General features: G+C 46.7%; 1 protein-coding gene across 1 annotated transcript in view; it reads left to right on the forward strand.

Annotated features, from left to right (window-relative positions):
- The window catches only part of MED16 (mediator complex subunit 16), a 29710-nt gene that overhangs the window by 11959 nt on the left and 258 nt on the right, over nucleotides 1–17493 (forward strand). Inside the window, exons 7-14 of the mRNA XM_079960540.1 lie at nucleotides 6012–6167; nucleotides 7845–8056; nucleotides 9832–10038; nucleotides 11595–11805; nucleotides 14608–14741; nucleotides 14960–15155; nucleotides 15966–16185; nucleotides 17198–17281. Coding sequence (XP_079816666.1) covers nucleotides 6012–6167; nucleotides 7845–8056; nucleotides 9832–10038; nucleotides 11595–11805; nucleotides 14608–14741; nucleotides 14960–15155; nucleotides 15966–16185; nucleotides 17198–17281 — 1420 coding nt within the window. The remainder of the gene's footprint in view (nucleotides 1–6011; nucleotides 6168–7844; nucleotides 8057–9831; nucleotides 10039–11594; nucleotides 11806–14607; nucleotides 14742–14959; nucleotides 15156–15965; nucleotides 16186–17197; nucleotides 17282–17493) is intronic.

Consider the following 17493-nt stretch of genomic DNA (forward strand, 5'->3'; position numbering starts at 1 on the left):
CTTTCCTTCCTTCTGACTCTCTCTTCCATCTCTATCTCTCTCCATTCCTTCCTTCTGACTCTCTCTTCCATCTCTCTATCTCTCCTTTCCTTCCTTCTGACTCTCTCTTCCATCTCTATCTCTCTCCATTCCTTCCTTCTGACTCTCTCTTCCATCTCTCTATCTCTCCTTTCCTTCCTTCTGACTCTCTCTTCCATCTCTATCTCTCTCCATTCCTTCCTTCTGACTCTCTCTTCCATCTCTCTATCTCTCCTTTCCTTCCTTCTGACTCTCTCTTCCATCTCTATCTCTCTCCTTTCCTTCCTTCTGACTCTCTCTTCCATCTCTATCTCTCTCCATTCCTTCCTTCTGACTCTCTCTTCCATCTCTATCTCTCTCCATTCCTTCCTTCTGACTCTCTCTTCCATCTCTATCTCTCTCCATTCCTTCCTTCTGACTCTCTCTTCCATCTCTATCTCTCTCCATTCCTTCCTTCTGACTCTCTTTTCCATCTCTCTATCTCTTCTTTCCTTCCTTCTGACTCTCTCTTCCATCTCTATCTCTCTCCATTCCTTCCTTCTGACTCTCTCTTCCATCTCTCTATCTCTTCTTTCCTTCCTTCTGACTCTCTCTTCCATCTCTATCTCTCTCCTTTCCTTCCTTCTGACTCTCTCTTCCATCTCTCTATCTCTCCTTTCCTTCCTTCTGACTCTCTCTTCCATCTCTCTATCTCTCCTTTCCTTCCTTCTGACTCTCTCTTCCATCTCTCTATCTCTCCTTTCCTTCCTTCTGACTCTCTCTTCCATCTCTCTATCTCTCCTTTCCTTCCTTCTGACTCTCTCTTCCATCTCTATCTCTCTCCTTTCCTTCCTTCTGACTCTCTCTTCCATCTCTCTATCTCTTCTTTCCTTCCTTCCTTCCTTCTCTCTCTTCCATCTCTATCTCTCTCCTTTCCTTCCTTCTGACTCTCTTTTCCATCTCTATCTCTCTCCTTTCCTTCCGACTCTCTCTTCCATCTCTCTATCTCTTCTTTCCTTCCTTCTGACTCTCTCTTCCATCTCTCTATCTCTTCTTTCCTTCCTTCTGACTCTCTCTTCCATCTCTCTATCTCTTCTTTCCTTCCTTCTGACTCTCTCTTCCATCTCTCTATCTCTCCTTTCCTTCCTTCTGACTCTCTTTTCCATCTCTATCTCTCTCCTTTCCTTCCTTCTGACTCTCTCTTCCATCTCTCTATCTCTCCTTTCCTTCCTTCTGACTCTCTTTTCCATCTCTCTATCTCTTCTTTCCTTCCTTCTGACTCTCTCTTCCATCTCTATCTCTCTCCTTTCCTTCCTTCTGACTCTCTCTTCCATCTCTCTATCTCTCCTTTCCTTCCTTCTGACTCTCTTTTCCATCTCTCTATCTCTTCTTTCCTTCCTTCTGACTCTCTCTTCCATCTCTCTATCTCTTCTTTCCTTCCTTCTGACTCTCTCTTCCATCTCTCTATCTCTTCTTTCCTTCCTTCTGACTCTCTCTTCCATCTCTCTATCTCTCCTTTCCTTCCTTCTGACTCTCTCTTCCATCTCTATCTCTCTCCATTCCTTCCTTCTGACTCTCTCTTCCATCTCTCTATCTCTTCTTTCCTTCCTTCTGACTCTCTCTTCCATCTCTATCTCTCTCCATTCCTTCCTTCTGACTCTCTCTTCCATCTCTCTATCTCTTCTTTCCTTCCTTCTGACTCTCTCTTCCATCTCTATCTCTCTCCATTCCTTCCTTCTGACTCTCTTTTCCATCTCTATCTCCTTTCCTTCCTTCTGACTCTCTCTTCCATCTCTATCTCTCTCCATTCCTTCCTTCTGACTCTCTTTTCCATCTCTCTATCTCTTCTTTCCTTCCTTCTGACTCTCTCTTCCATCTCTATCTCTCTCCATTCCTTCCTTCTGACTCTCTCTTCCATCTCTCTATCTCTCCTTTCCTTCCTTCTGACTCTCTCTTCCATCTCTATCTCTCTCCATTCCTTCCTTCTGACTCTCTCTTCCATCTCTCTATCTCTCCTTTCCTTCCTTCTGACTCTCTCTTCCATCTCTATCTCTCTCCATTCCTTCCTTCTGACTCTCTCTTCCATCTCTCTATCTCTTCTTTCCTTCCTTCTGACTCTCTCTTCCATCTCTATCTCTCTCCTTTCCTTCCTTCTGACTCTCTCTTCCATCTCTCTATCTCTTCTTTCCTTCCTTCTGACTCTCTCTTCCATCTCTCTATCTCTCCTTTCCTTCCTTCTGACTCTCTCTTCCATCTCTATCTCTCTCCATTCCTTCCTTCTGACTCTCTTTTCCATCTCTCTATCTCTTCTTTCCTTCCTTCTGACTCTCTCTTCCATCTCTATCTCTCCTTTCCTTCCTTCTGACTCTCTCTTCCATCTCTATCTCTCTCCTTTCCTTCCTTCTGACTCTCTCTTCCATCTCTCTATCTCTCCTTTCCTTCCTTCTGACTCTCTTTTCCATCTCTCTATCTCTTCTTTCCTTCCTTCTGACTCTCTCTTCCATCTCTCTATCTCTTCTTTCCTTCCTTCTGACTCTCTCTTCCATCTCTCTATCTCTTCTTTCCTTCCTTCTGACTCTCTCTTCCATCTCTCTATCTCTCCTTTCCTTCCTTCTGACTCTCTCTTCCATCTCTATCTCTCTCCATTCCTTCCTTCTGACTCTCTCTTCCATCTCTCTATCTCTTCTTTCCTTCCTTCTGACTCTCTCTTCCATCTCTATCTCTCTCCATTCCTTCCTTCTGACTCTCTCTTCCATCTCTCTATCTCTTCTTTCCTTCCTTCTGACTCTCTCTTCCATCTCTATCTCTCTCCTTTCCTTCCTTCTGACTCTCTCTTCCATCTCTCTATCTCTCCTTTCCTTCCTTCTGACTCTCTCTTCCATCTCTCTATCTCTTCTTTCCTTCCTTCTGACTCTCTCTTCCATCTCTCTATCTCTCCTTTCCTTCCTTCTGACTCTCTCTTCCATCTCTATCTCTCTCCATTCCTTCCTTCTGACTCTCTCTTCCATCTCTATCTCTCTCCATTCCTTCCTTCTGACTCTCTTTTCCATCTCTCTATCTCTTCTTTCCTTCCTTCTGACTCTCTCTTCCATCTCTATCTCTCTCCTTTCCTTTCTTCCTTCTCTCTCTTCCATCTCTCTATCTCTTCTTTCCTTCCTTCTGACTCTCTCTTCCATCTCTCTATCTCTCCTTTCCTTCCTTCTGACTCTCTCTTCCATCTCTATCTCTCTCCATTCCTTCCTTCTGACTCTCTTTTCCATCTCTCTATCTCTTCTTTCCTTCCTTCTGACTCTCTCTTCCATCTCTATCTCTCTCCTTTCCTTCCTTCTGACTCTCTCTTCCATCTCTCTATCTCTTCTTTCCTTCCTTCTGACTCTCTCTTCCATCTCTCTATCTCTCCTTTCCTTCCTTCTGACTCTCTCTTCCATCTCTATCTCTCTCCATTCCTTCCTTCTGACTCTCTTTTCCATCTCTCTATCTCTTCTTTCCTTCCTTCTGACTCTCTCTTCCATCTCTATCTCTCTCCATTCCTTCCTTCTGACTCTCTCTTCCATCTCTCTATCTCTTCTTTCCTTCCTTCTGACTCTCTCTTCCATCTCTCTATCTCTCCTTTCCTTCCTTCTGACTCTCTCTTCCATCTCTATCTCTCTCCATTCCTTCCTTCTGACTCTCTCTTCCATCTCTATCTCTCTCCTTTCCTTCCTTCTGACTCTCTCTTCCATCTCTATCTCTCTCCATTCCTTCCTTCTGACTCTCTCTTCCATCTCTCTATCTCTTCTTTCCTTCCTTCTGACTCTCTCTTCCATCTCTATCTCTCTCCATTCCTTCCTTCTGACTCTCTCTTCCATCTCTCTATCTCTTCTTTCCTTCCTTCTGACTCTCTCTTCCATCTCTCTATCTCTCCTTTCCTTCCTTCTGACTCTCTCTTCCATCTCTCTATCTCTTCTTTCCTTCCTTCTGACTCTCTCTTCCATCTCTCTATCTCTTCTTTCCTTCCTTCTGACTCTCTCTTCCATCTCTCTATCTCTCCTTTCCTTCCTTCTGACTCTCTCTTCCATCTCTCTATCTCTTCTTTCCTTCCTTCTGACTCTCTCTTCCATCTCTCTATCTCTTCTTTCCTTCCTTCTGACTCTCTCTTCCATCTCTCTATCTCTTCTTTCCTTCCTTCTGACTCTCTCTTCCATCTCTCTATCTCTTCTTTCCTTCCTTCTGACTCTCTCTTCCATCTCTCTATCTCTTCTTTCCTTCCTTCTGACTCTCTCTTCCATCTCTCTATCTCTTCTTTCCTTCCTTCTGACTCTCTCTTCCATCTCTCTATCTCTTCTTTCCTTCCTTCTGACTCTCTCTTCCATCTCTCTATCTCTTCTTTCCTTCCTTCTGACTCTCTCTTCCATCTCTCTATCTCTTCTTTCCTTCCTTCTGACTCTCTCTTCCATCTCTCTATCTCTTCTTTCCTTCCTTCTGACTCTCTCTTCCATCTCTCTATCTCTTCTTTCCTTCCTTCTGACTCTCTCTTCCATCTCTCTATCTCTTCTTTCCTTCCTTCTGACTCTCTCTTCCATCTCTCTATCTCTTCTTTCCTTCCTTCTGACTCTCTCTTCCATCTCTCTATCTCTTCTTTCCTTCCTTCTGACTCTCTCTTCCATCTCTATCTCTCTCCATTCCTTCCTTCTGACTCTCTCTTCCATCTCTATCTCTCTCCATTCCTTCCTTCTGACTCTCTCTTCCATCTCTATCTCTCTTCTTTCCTTCCTTCTGACTCTCTCTTCCATCTCTCTATCTCTCCTTTCCTTCCTTCTGACTCTCTCTTCCATCTCTCTATCTCTCCTTTCCTTCCTTCTGACTCTCTCTTCCATCTCTATCTCTCTCCATTCCTTCCTTCTGACTCTCTCTTCCATCTCTATCTCTCTCCTTTCCTTCCTTCTGACTCTCTTTTCCATCTCTCTATCTCTTCTTTCCTTCCTTCTGACTCTCTCTTCCATCTCTCTCTCTCTCCTTTCCTTCCTTCTGACTCTCTCTTCCATCTCTCTATCTCTTCTTTCCTTCCTTCTGACTCTCTCTTCCATCTCTCTATCTCTCCTTTCCTTCCTTCTGACTCTCTCTTCCATCTCTATCTCTCTCCTTTCCTTCCTTCTGACTCTCTCTTCCATCTCTCTATCTCTCCTTTCCTTCCTTCTGACTCTCTCTTCCATCTCTCTATCTCTTCTTTCCTTCCTTCTGACTCTCTCTTCCATCTCTCTATCTCTCCTTTCCTTCCTTCTGACTCTCTCTTCCATCTCTATCTCTCTCCATTCCTTCCTTCTGACTCTCTTTTCCATCTCTCTATCTCTTCTTTCCTTCCTTCTGACTCTCTCTTCCATCTCTCTCTCTCTCCTTTCCTTCCTTCTGACTCTCTCTTCCATCTCTCTCTCTCTCCTTTCCTTCCTTCTGACTCTCTCTTCCATCTCTATCTCTCTCCATTCCTTCCTTCTGACTCTCTTTTCCATCTCTCTATCTCTTCTTTCCTTCCTTCTGACTCTCTCTTCCATCTCTATCTCTCTCCTTTCCTTCCTTCTGACTCTCTCTTCCATCTCTATCTCTCTCCTTTCCTTTCTTCCTTCTCTCTCTTCCATCTCTCTATCTCTCCTTTCCTTCCTTCCTTCTCTCTCTTCCATCTCTCTATCTCTCCTTTCCTTCCTTCTGACTCTCTTTTCCATCTCTATCTCCTTTCCTTCCTTCTGACTCTCTTTTCCATCTCTATCTCCTTTCCTTCCTTCTGACTCTCTCTTCCATCTCTCTATCTCTCCATTCCTTCCTTCTGACTCTCTCTTCCATCTCTCTATCTCTCCTTTCCTCCGACAACAACCCTGCAAGGTCTGTTTGGTCAGAGGCGCAAGTGGCCGGCCCCCCGAGGTGTCGTCCAGAGAGCTCTGTGGCTGAGTGGGGGGAAGGATTTGAACTCAGGTCTGGGTCCGACTCTCTTAACCGCTACGCTGCGCTCCTTATTCTCCTGCCTTCTTCTTATTATTTCTCAGTCGGCGACAAGCCGCCCATGATTTTGAAGTGGCGGATACTCTCAGCCGCTAACGACCTCGACCGCGTTTCGGCCGTGGCTCTCCCGAAACTCCCCATCTCCTTGACCAGCACGGATTTGAAAGTCGCCAACGACACGAAATTCTACCCTGGCTTAGGTGAGGAAACCTCTCCCTGTCCCCTGGAAATGTTGTCATTATATTTCTTATTTCGCAATATACCATATACATACATACATACATATATATATATATATATATATATATGAATGAATTTTCAAAAGTTTGACATTTATCCTTCAGTATACCTTGTTAAGTTTATCGTTTCTCAACTTCCTGCCCCTCCCCCCCCCCGTGGCGTTTAAATTCCCCCCTCCGCGGCTCAATCCCTCATCGTTCGTCTTTTTTTCCTTTTCCCAATCTTTTTATCGGTTTTCCCTTTTAACGAAACGTCACTAAATTAATACGTTTCCCCCCCTACAAAAGTAGACTTCCAGTAAACTCTTTCCTTGTTGTTTAACTGCATTGTAGTCCCCAGCTAGTTCCTTTTTAAAAATGCATTTCCTGGTAATCTCCTTCTTATTGCAACGTTGCCATTTTATGCATTTAACATAGACAGCTGTCCATTTACCCATACGGTACCGTATTTTCCCGTGTATAGGACGAGGTTTTTTGACCCCAAAATCATGCCAAAAAACGGGTCGTCCTATACACGGATAATTGCCGGCCCTTGCGCTAGAGAGCTTACCGCCTGCAGAGGCGTACAAATTTGATTGGGGAGTTCAAATTTCGTGGCTGGGAACGAATTAGAGATTTGCCCATAGGGATCAATGAAAATCGGGGACTTGTTATACAAACAAACCGATCGATCGATAGGATGGCGGCTAACAGATTGAGATTGAATCCTGACAAGACAGAAGTACTGTTTTGGGGGGACAGGAGGCGGGCCGGTGTGGGGGACTCCCTGGTCCTGAATGGGGTAACTGTGCCCCCGAAGGACCAGGTGCGCAGCCTGGGAGTCATTTTGGACTCACAGTCGTCCATGGAGGCACAGGTCAATTCTGTGTTCAGGGCAGCTCCATCTGGTACGCAGGATGAGTCCCTCTCTGCCCGCAGACTGTCTGGCCAGAGTGGTGCATGCTCTGGTTATCTCCCTCTTGAACTACTGCAATGCGCTCTACGTGGATCTCCCTTTGAAGGTGACCTGGAAACTACAACTAATCCAGAATGCGGCAGCTAGACTGGGGACTGGGAGTGGCCGCTGAGACCATATAACACCGGTCCTGAGAGATCTGCATTGGCTCCCAGGACGTTTCCGAGCACAATTCAAAGTGTTGGTGCTGACCTTGAAAGCCCTAAATGGCCTCAAAGACCCAGTATACCTGAAGGAGCGTCTCCACCCCCATCGTCCAGCCCAGACACAGAGGTCCAGCTCCAAGGGCCTTCTGGCGGTTCCCTCACTGCGAGAAGCCAAGTTATGGGGAACCAGGCAGAGGGCCTTCTCGGTGGTGGCGCCCTCCCATCAGATGTCAAGGAAATAAACAACTATCAGACTTTTAGAAGACATCTGAAGGCAGCCCTGTTTAGGGAAGCTTTTAATGTTTGATGTATTACAGTATTTTAATATTTTTTTGTAAGCCGTCCAGAGTGGCTGGGGAAGCCCAGCCAGATGGGCGGGGTATAAATAATAAATTATTATTATATTATTATTATCGATCATTTTGCGAGTGACTTCCGGGGAACGCATTGTGTTCAGCATGTGGGTCTGGAGTTCCAGTTTCCCTCTGAAATGTCCCCCGTCTCGTGCTGTTCCCCCCCCCCCCTCTGCCGCCCCAGGACTCGCACTCGCCTTCCACGACGGCAGCGTCCACATCATCCACCGCGTCTCCCTGCAGACCATGGCGGTCTTCTACGGCTCGACATCCCAGCGTCCAGCGGACGAACAGGCCATCAAGAGGCAGCGGACGGCCGGACCCCTGGTCCACTTCAAAGCCATGCAGATGTCCTGGACATCGCTGGCTTTGGTCGGCGTCGACAGCCACGGGAAGGTAAATGGAAAACCTACAACAACAACGACTAATCTTTATATCACAGCACTTTATATATTTTCCAATTCTAATATAAAGGGTAAAGGGACCCCTGACCATTAGGTCCAGTCGTGGCCGACTCTGGGGTTGAGGCGCTCATCTCGCTTTATTGGCCGAGGGAGCCAGCGTACAGCTTCCGGGTCATGTGGTCAGCAGGACAAAGCCGCTTCTGGCGAACCAGAGCAAACGCTGTTTACCTTCCCGCCAGAGAGGTACCTATTTATCTACTTGCGCAGGCATGCTTTTGAACTGCTAGGTTGGCAGGAGCAGGGACCGAGCAACGGGAGCTCACCCCGTCATTGTGGGGATTCGAACCGCCGACCTTCTGGTCAGCAAGTCCTAGGCTCTGTGGTTTAACCCACAGCGCCACCTGCGTCCCAAATTAATATAACTCGTTACAAAATGCCTCCAAGTTTAAATCAACATAGAAGGGTCAAAAAATCCTCATTGCAAGTCTTCGCATAACCCTACTAGTGTTGTTCACTGCTTACAACGATCTTTCAAATATTGCATAAATTTACTCCAGTCCTTTTGGAATAATTGAGCATGCTGGTTTCGGATTTTTCCCGTCAGTTTCGCCAGTTCTGCAAAGTCCATCACCATCTTTGGGCTAAAAGAATTCTTTCCACTGTCGTTGCACATAATCTTTTCTTTGTATCTCTACTAATACCCAGGAAAAAGGCTTCTGGTATTTTAACAAAAGCCTTTTTAAACATTTTCTTTCACTTGTTATATATCATTTCCCAGAAAGCCTTTACCTCCTTGCAAGTCCGCCACATGTGGTAGAATAAACCTTCCATTTCTTTACATTTTCAGCACTCGCTAAATCTTGCCTTAGACATTTTAGCAAGTTTAACTGGCATTAAATACCATCTGTACATCATTTTATTTAAGTGCACTGCATGCAGTTAAATTCATGCCTTCCTTCCACAACCTTCCCCAAGATCCTAACTGAATATTATATCCAAAATCTTTAGCCCAGCGGTCAGCAAACTTTTTCAGCAGGGGGCCGGTCCCCCATCCCTCAGAACTTGCGGGGGGCCTGAATATATTTTTTGGGGGGAAATGACTGGATTTCTATGCCCCGCAAATAACTCAGAGATGCATTTTAAATAAAAGGGCACATTCTACTCATGTAAAAAGACACTGATTCCCGGACCGTCCGCTGGCCAGATTTAGAAGGTGATTGGATCCGGCCCCCGGGCCTTAGTTTGCCTACCCATGTTCTAGTAGCAGGTGGTTCCCCAGATTGCTTGCCTGAACTGAAGTTCAATTCAGATAAGACAGAAAGGTTCTAGTCCAGAGGTCAGCAAACTTTTTCAGCAGGGGCCCCGTCCACTGTCCCTCAGACCTTGTGGGGGGCCGGACTATATTTTTGGGGGGAAATGAATGAATTCCTATGCCCAGCAAATAACCCAGAGATGCATTTTTAAAGAAAAGTACACATTATACTCATGTAAAAACACCAGGCAGGCCCCACAAATAACCCAGATGCATTTTTAAATAAAAGGACACATTCTACTCGTGTAAAAACACACTGATTCCTAGACCGTCCAGGGGCCGGATTGAGAAAGCGATTGGGCCAGATCCAGCCCCCGGGCCTCAGTTTGCCTCCCCATTCTTTAGCCCATTGTATCGCCACCCCTTTCACCTCTTCATCTTGAGTATGATTATGTTTCCAACGCTTATTTGGTGGTTAAACGGCTTTCGTCCCTTCCGACCTCTCGCCACGCCAGCTCAGCATGCTACGGATCTCCCCGTCGATGGGACACATCCTGGACATGAACATCTCCCTCCGCCACCTGCTCTTCCTCCTGGAGTATTGCATGGTGACCGGATACGACTGGTGGGACATCCTGCTTCACGTCCAGCCCAGCATGGTGCAAAATCTGGTGGAGAAGCTTCACGAAGAATACATGCGCCAGAATGCGGCCCTGCAGCAGGTGAGGCGGGAAGGGAGATAGCTCCTTCGCCCGGAGTGCGTTGGAGTTGAGTAGATGGCGCCGAAGGGTGCTGGCATGCATTGCAACCTGCCAGCAGGTGGTGCTAGCCATCTCAAGCTCCTCGGGGATAGGAAAGGGTTCCTTTGCGACGGGCGCATATGTCATTTTGCATTTCCCAGTGCAGAAAGTGTGGCTCTGATGTGCGTTGAGATCTTTCCTGCTCCACTTACACCCTTGTGCAAATTACCGTATTTTTTGCTCTATAAGACTCCCTTTTTCCCTCCTAAAAAGTAAGGGGAAATGTGTGTGTGTCTTATGGATAGGGAAGCTTTTAATGTTGTCTTTTAATATTTTGTCGGAAGCCACCCAGAGTGGCCTGGGGAAATCCAGCCAGATGGACGGGGTAGAAATAATAAATTATTATTATTATATGCGTACGTTAGTCACGGATATGACCTCCGCTATTTTTAAGCTGCATTTGAACACGGTTTGGCATGGAGTCTACTAGTTTTGAACAGTCTCTGTTGATTTTCGGATCCCTGTACCACACTTGAATCAGTTCTTTTGTAGAACCTCAATATATTGCGGTGAGCGCATCATTCCCTCTATCAACTGCAGGCTTCCGACACCATAATGGTCAACTGACTTTTCGTGTTTGTTTTGAATACAGGATTACGAGTAAAATATAAAAAACACGCTTTATTTCAATTAATTTGCACAAGGGTGCAATTCTGGAGGGTTCTGGGAGCTTCTTTGCATGAAAGAAGCAAGCAGAAGGTGTGTGATGTTTGGGTTATATACCTTAGACAGGGTGGTAAAGGTAAAGGGACCCCTGACCATTAGGTCCAGTCGTGGCTGACTCTGGGGTTGTGGCGCTCATCTCGCTTTATTGGCCGAGGGAGCCGGCGTACAGCTTCCGGGTCATGTGGCCAGCAGGACTAAGCCGCTTCTGGCGAACCAGAGCAGCGCACGGAAACGCCGTTTACCTTCCCGCCGGAGCGGGACCTATTTATCTACTTGCACTTTGAGGTGCTTTCGAACTGCTAGGTGGGCAGGAGCAGGAACTGAGCAACGGGAGCTCACCCCGTCATTGCGGGGATTCGAACCACCGACCTTCTGATCGGCAAGTCCTAGGCTCTGTGGTTTAACCCACAGCGCCACCCACGTCCCCTTAGACAGGGTGGACTTGATTGAAATCAAATTGATTTCAATCAAGATTTCAATCACGATTTCAATCGCTAGCCTGTAAGACTTGATTTAAATCATTATTATTTTGCAGACAGATTCATTCTTGCTGGTATCGTCTTAATATTTACAACCAGACAACTGGATTTCTTAGGGACAAAGCCAATCCTGAAGGTGACCATTATGCTTATTTGCCTTCAGTTGCAGTGAAGCTCTGTTGGATGAAATATTCATTGCCTGTGGTCTATTCCGGGGGGTATCCTGCAACGTGTTTTAAATTTTTACTGCGCTGACTAACACGTCAGAATCTGCTCTGGGTCAATATTGCGTGGAATTTCACGACAGGGTGACCCTTTTTTTTGCTTTGGCAGGTGCTCTCGACCCGGATTATTTCCATGAAGGCGTCGCTGTGCAAGCTCTCGTCCACCACAGTGTCTCGGGTGTGCGACTATCACGCCAAGCTTTTCCTGATCGCCATCAGCTGCACCCTCAAATCGCTCCTCCGTCCCCCGGTCTTGAATACCCCGGACAAAAGCCCCGGCGACCGTCTCACGGAGATCTGCTCCAAGATCACCGACGTGGGTGCGTGACAGTCTCCCCAGTGACATACTGTATTTTTTGCTCTATAAGACTCACTTTTTCCCTCCTAAAAAGTAAGGGGAAATGTGTGTGCGTCTTATGGAGCGAATGCAGGCTGCGCAGCTATCCCAGAAGCCAGAACAGCAAGAGGGATTGCTGCTTTCACTGCGCAGCGATCCCTCTTGCTCTTCTGGCTTCTGAGATTCAGAATATTATTTTTTCTTGTTTTCCTCCTCCAAAAACTAGGTGCGTCTTGTGGTCTGGTGAGTCTTATAGAGCGAAAAATACGATATTGATGATGATGATGATGATGATGATGATGATGATAATAATATAAAAATCACAGGCATGTCCAACAGGTCAGTCGCGATCTACTGGTCGATCGCGGGGCGTCCCTGGTCAATTTTGTGATCCTGATCGATCTCCCCAAAAAAAACGAAGGGGGAAAAGGCTCAACAGCTTTGGGTCTTCCTCTCCAAAAAAGGCTCAACAACTTTGGTCAATCCAATGGATAGATTACTGCCAGTTTTTTCATAGTGGGAGAGTAGATCGCAGTCTCTTGGGAGTTGGGCCTGCCTGATATATAACAACAACAACACGACAACAGGGCTGGATTTAGGTTTGATGCGGCCCTCAGCTCCTGAAGGTGATGGGGCCCTTTATATGCCCAGCTGTGCTTTGTCCACAACAAATTGCTGCTGTTTGTGTTGAGTATATGCTATATGGCAATTGATGGAACTCATAGGTATCTCAAGCCATTTGCACATATTGCCATGCAGCCAGAATGTCGGCACCCTATATATACAAAGGAGCAAACCAGGAATACCGTATTTTTCGCTCTATAAGACGCGCCAGACCACAAGACGCACCTAGTTTTTGGAGGAGGAAAACAAGAAAAAGAATATTCTGAATCCCAGAAGCCAGAACAGCAAGAGGGATCGCTGCGCAGTGAAAGCAGCAATCCCTCTTGCTGTTCTGGCTTCTGGGATAGCTGCGCAGCCTGCATTCGCTCCATAAGACGCACACACACTTCCCCTTACTTTTTAGGAGGGGAAAAGGGAGTCCTATAGAGCAAAAAATACGGTATTTTAGGGAGCAGGCGGGGCCCATGACTTACATCAGAGGAGCCTACACAACACAAAACCCGGTTCCTGTATGTAGGTTTTATTTGCTTTTTTTGGAAATGGACATCCAGGAGTTTTTTTCCCTTTAATTTTTTTGGGGGGCCCCCAAGAGAGTGAGGCCCTAAGCTAGAGCTTGTTGAGCTTAGATGTAAATCCGGCACTGGCCAACGTTCATAATAATAATAATAATTTTTATTTATACCCCGCCCTCCCCAGCCAAGGCCGAGCTCAGGGTGGCTTACAAGCAATAATAAAAACAAGCTGAATGATTACAACTTAAAAACAAAAATTTTAAGTGTTCAGTGTTCCCTTTCAAATATCAATAAAAAAGCACAACAAGAACTCAAGCCAATGTACGTTTCAATAGTGGGAGCGGTCCCTACTCACAATTCAATAGTCAATAGAAACAGAAACGAATCCATTCAAAAGTATGTATTATAATAAAGATTACAAACTCAAATAGAGATTACAAACTCTAACCGAGGTTACAAACTCAAACTCAAAGAGATATGTATAAAACAATAATTCGTTACAAAGATTTTTTCCTTTTCACTCTACAATAATGCTCAATGATTGAAACTGAGTCTCCATCTGCAAGCTGAGAAATCATGAGGATCGTTGATTATTGAGTAAAAAGGAGAAAATCTTTGTAACGAATTACAGTTTTATACATATCTCTTTGAGCTTGTAATCTCTGTTAGAGTTTGTAATCTCTATTTGAATTTGTAATCTTTATTATAATGTTGTTGAGTCGTTTTGTCGTGTCCGACTCTTCGTGACCCCCTGGACCAGAGCACGCCAGGCCCTCCTGTCTTCCACTGCCTCCCGCAGTTTGGTCAGACTCATGTCTGTCCATTCGAGAACACTGTCCCACCATCTCGTCCTCCTTCGTCCCCTTCTCCTTGTGCCCTCCATCTTTTCCAACATCAGGGTCTTTTCCAGGGAGTCTTCTCTTCTCATGAGGTGGCCAAAGTCTTGGAGCCTCAGCTTCAGGATCTGTCCTTCCAGTGAGCACTCAGGGCTGATTTCCTTCCGAATGGAGAGGTTGGATCTTCTTGCAGTCCATGGGACTCTCAAGAGTCTCCTCCAGCACCAGAATTCAAAAGCATCCATTCTTCGGCGATCAGCCTTCTTGATGGTCCAGCTCTCACTTCCATACATCACTACTGGGAAAACCATGATTTTAATTATACAGACCTTTGTTGGCAAGGTGATGTCTCTGCTTTTTAGGAGGCTAAGAATATTATTATTTTTATAATATTGTTTATTATAATACATACTTTTGAATGGATTCGTTTCTGTTTGTATTGACTATTGAATTGTGAGTAGGGACCACTCCCACTATTGAAACTTATATTGACTTGAGTTCTTGGTGTGCTTTTTTCTTGGTATATTTACCATATTTTTTGCTCTATAAGACTCACTTTTTCCCTCCTCAAAAGTAAGGGGAAATGTGTGTGCGTCTTATGGAGCAAATGCAGGCTGCGCAGCTATCCCAGAAGCCAGAACAGTAAGAGGGATTGCTGCTTTCACTGCGCAGCGATCCCTCTTGCTGTTCTGGCTTCTGAGATTCAGAATATTTTTTTTTCTTGTTTTCCTCCTCCAAAAACTAGGTGCGTCTTGTGGTCTGGTGCGTCTTATAGAGCGAAAAATACGGTAATAACAAGAACTCCCTTTCCAGATATCGACAAAGTGATGATCAACTTGAAGACGGAGGAGTTTGTCTTGGAAATGACCACTTTGCAGTCTCTCCAACAGCTGATTCAGTGGGTCGGCGACTTTGTCCTCTACCTGTTGGCCAGCCTTCCGAACCAGGTGAGACCCCCCCCCCCAAGCCCCCCACTGCGCAAACACTTTCCCAAATTGCCTTCCGGGTCGACCGGCGATCCGACTCTCCGCCTACTTTCCAGGGACGGCGCGTGAATTCAAATATTCTTTAAATTTCTTCCAGTCTTCTTGGTGGTCCTCTTCTTTCTGGTCGCGGATTATCCCGGTGAGTTTTGACTTTCCTAACCTGCCCCCTTTTCCCCCAGGGCTCGGGTCCCGTCCGCCCGGGACACAGCTTCCTCCGCGATGGCTCCTCCCTGGCCATGCTGCGCGAACTGATGGTCGTGATTCGCATCTGGGGCCTCTTGAAGCCCAGCTGCCTGCCCATCTACACGGCTACTTCTGATACGCAGGACAGCATGTCTCTCCTCTTCCGGCTCCTGACCAAACTTTGGCTGTGCTGTGAGTAGGGGACAAAGGCCTCCTCCGCTGCAGGGCTGTCGCGTGAGGCTCCATGCAACTGCAGATAGAGCAATATAGAAATGAAATTAAAGCGGAATCGATTCATTCAGCCTTTATTCACATAATTCAGACCAGGGTGGATAAAAATCAGTGCTAACCGGATTTGTTTTTATTTGAATCAGATTTGTTTTTTATTTAAATCAGATTTTTAAAATAAAGTGCTAAGTTGTTTTTTTAACCAGATTTGTTTTTCATTTAAATCAGATTTTTAAAATAAATTGCTAAGTGTGTGTGTGTGTGTGTGTGTGTGTATACACACACATATATATTTATATTAAAGGTTTAACCACATCAGTTAACAAACATGGATACACATGCTGTAAGTTATCGTTTTTTTATTTCAATTGGATTTTTAAAATAAAATGCTTTTAGAGGGGTAAAAATTATCTCTAAGTTACATTATAGTCCAAAGGCTGTTAATCAGGAAATAAGGATTTCAGTTTTTCATGTGTGCTAAAACTCCGTCTGAGTAAAACCTTGCTTCCTGGTCCGCTAGATTTCTAGGTGCAGGGAGTCCGAAGGCAAATTTCAGGGGGCAGCTTTGCGTGTTTCAGGGGAGAAGCCTGCAGGAATGGAGACAGGGCTTTCTGCTCAGCTTTGCATGCAAAAGCAATTTTTAAACAAAATTTGCAAGTAAAACCTTTCTCCCTGATGTGCTAGTTTTCTAGATGCAGGGCAATTTTATTTTTTTCGAGGTACCCAGATTCCTCTGTGCCTGACCTACCCCCACCCCCCCGTTGCCCCTCGCAGGTCGGGACGAAAGCCACCCCAGCGAGCCGGACGACGCTTTGATTGACGAGTGCTGCCTGCTGCCCAGCCAGCTGCTCATCCCGAACCTTGACTGGTTGCCCGTCAACGACGCCATCATCCACAAGCTGCAGAGCAAGCAGCCTGTCCGGATGCAGTTCGGGAAGCCCCCGGGGCAGGGGCAGGGCCACCCCGCCTCCCTGCAATTTGACGCCTTCGTCAGGTAGGTGTCGGGCGATGGGGAGACAGTGGAACTCCCTGCCACAGAAATGCCACCACCAGCTGTCATGGCTTATTTAAAAGAGGAGTGGGCATACAGTGGTACCTCTCAAATCAGAACCAGTGAAGGTCCGGTGTGAGTGTCTGGAGGCAGTTGGAGGATGGATGGCGGCTAACAGACTGAGGTTGAATCCTGATAAGACAGAAGGACTGTTTTGGGGGGACAGGGGGCGGGCAGGTGTGGAGGACTCCTTGGTCCTGAATGGGGTAACCGTGCCCCCGACGGACCAGGTGTGCAGCCTGGGGGTCATTTTGGACTCACAGCTGTCCATGGAGGCGCAGGTTAGTTCTGTGTCCAGGGCAGCTCCATCTGGGACGCAGGATGAGACCCTCCCAGCCCGCAGACTGTCTGACCAGAGTGGGGCATGCTCTGGTCATCTCCCGTTTGGACTACTGCCATGCGCTGTCCGTGGGGCTACCTTGGAAGGTGACCCGGAAACTGCAACTAATCCAGAATGCGGCAGCCAGACTGGGGACTGGGAGTGGAGACCATGTAACCCCGGTCTTGAAAGACCTACATTGGCTCCCAGGACGTTTCCGGGCACAATTCAAAGGGTTGGTGCTGACCTTGAAAGCCCTAAACGGCTCAGTAGACCTGAAGGAGCATCTCCACCCCGGACACCGGGGTCCCTCTCCCGAGGGCTTTCTGGCGGTTTCCTCCCTGCAAGAAGCGAGGTTACAGGGAACCAGGCAGAGGGCCTTCTCGGTGGTGGCGCCCTCCCATCAGATGTCAAGGAAATAAACAACCATCTGACTTTTAGAAGACATCTGAAGGCAGCCCTGTTTAGGGAAGCTTTTAATGTTTGATGGATTACTGTATTTTAATATTTTGTTGGAAGCCGCCCAGAGTGGCTGGGGAAGCCCAGCCAAATGGGCGGGGTATAAGTAATAAATTATTATTATTATTATTATTATTGCTGCTTCCCAAACGCCGATGTTTTGCCTCCTTAATTCAGGGCCCCTGGGCAGCCGAAGATCGACCACTTGAGGCGGCTCCACCTCGGAGCGTACCCCACGGAGGAGTGCAAATCTTGCACCAGGTGAGTGCCAGGAAAAAACAAAACCCGGGCGACGGGAGGCAGCGTCGCTCAGCGGTTACACCATCCCCGGTCCGGTCTTCCCCATCTCCTGGCAGGAGAGCGGCTGCCCCAGGTTCAAATGCCGGTAGGGCTGGGGCAGAAGGAGAGGGGGAAAGACCCGTGTGGTTTAGACCTCCAGGACGCTGCTGCCGACCCGTGCCAGCAGTATGGAG

This window comes from Podarcis cretensis, assembly GCF_951804945.1.
Source record: "Podarcis cretensis genome assembly, chromosome: 18".
NCBI classification, from domain to species: Eukaryota; Metazoa; Chordata; class Lepidosauria; order Squamata; family Lacertidae; genus Podarcis; species Podarcis cretensis.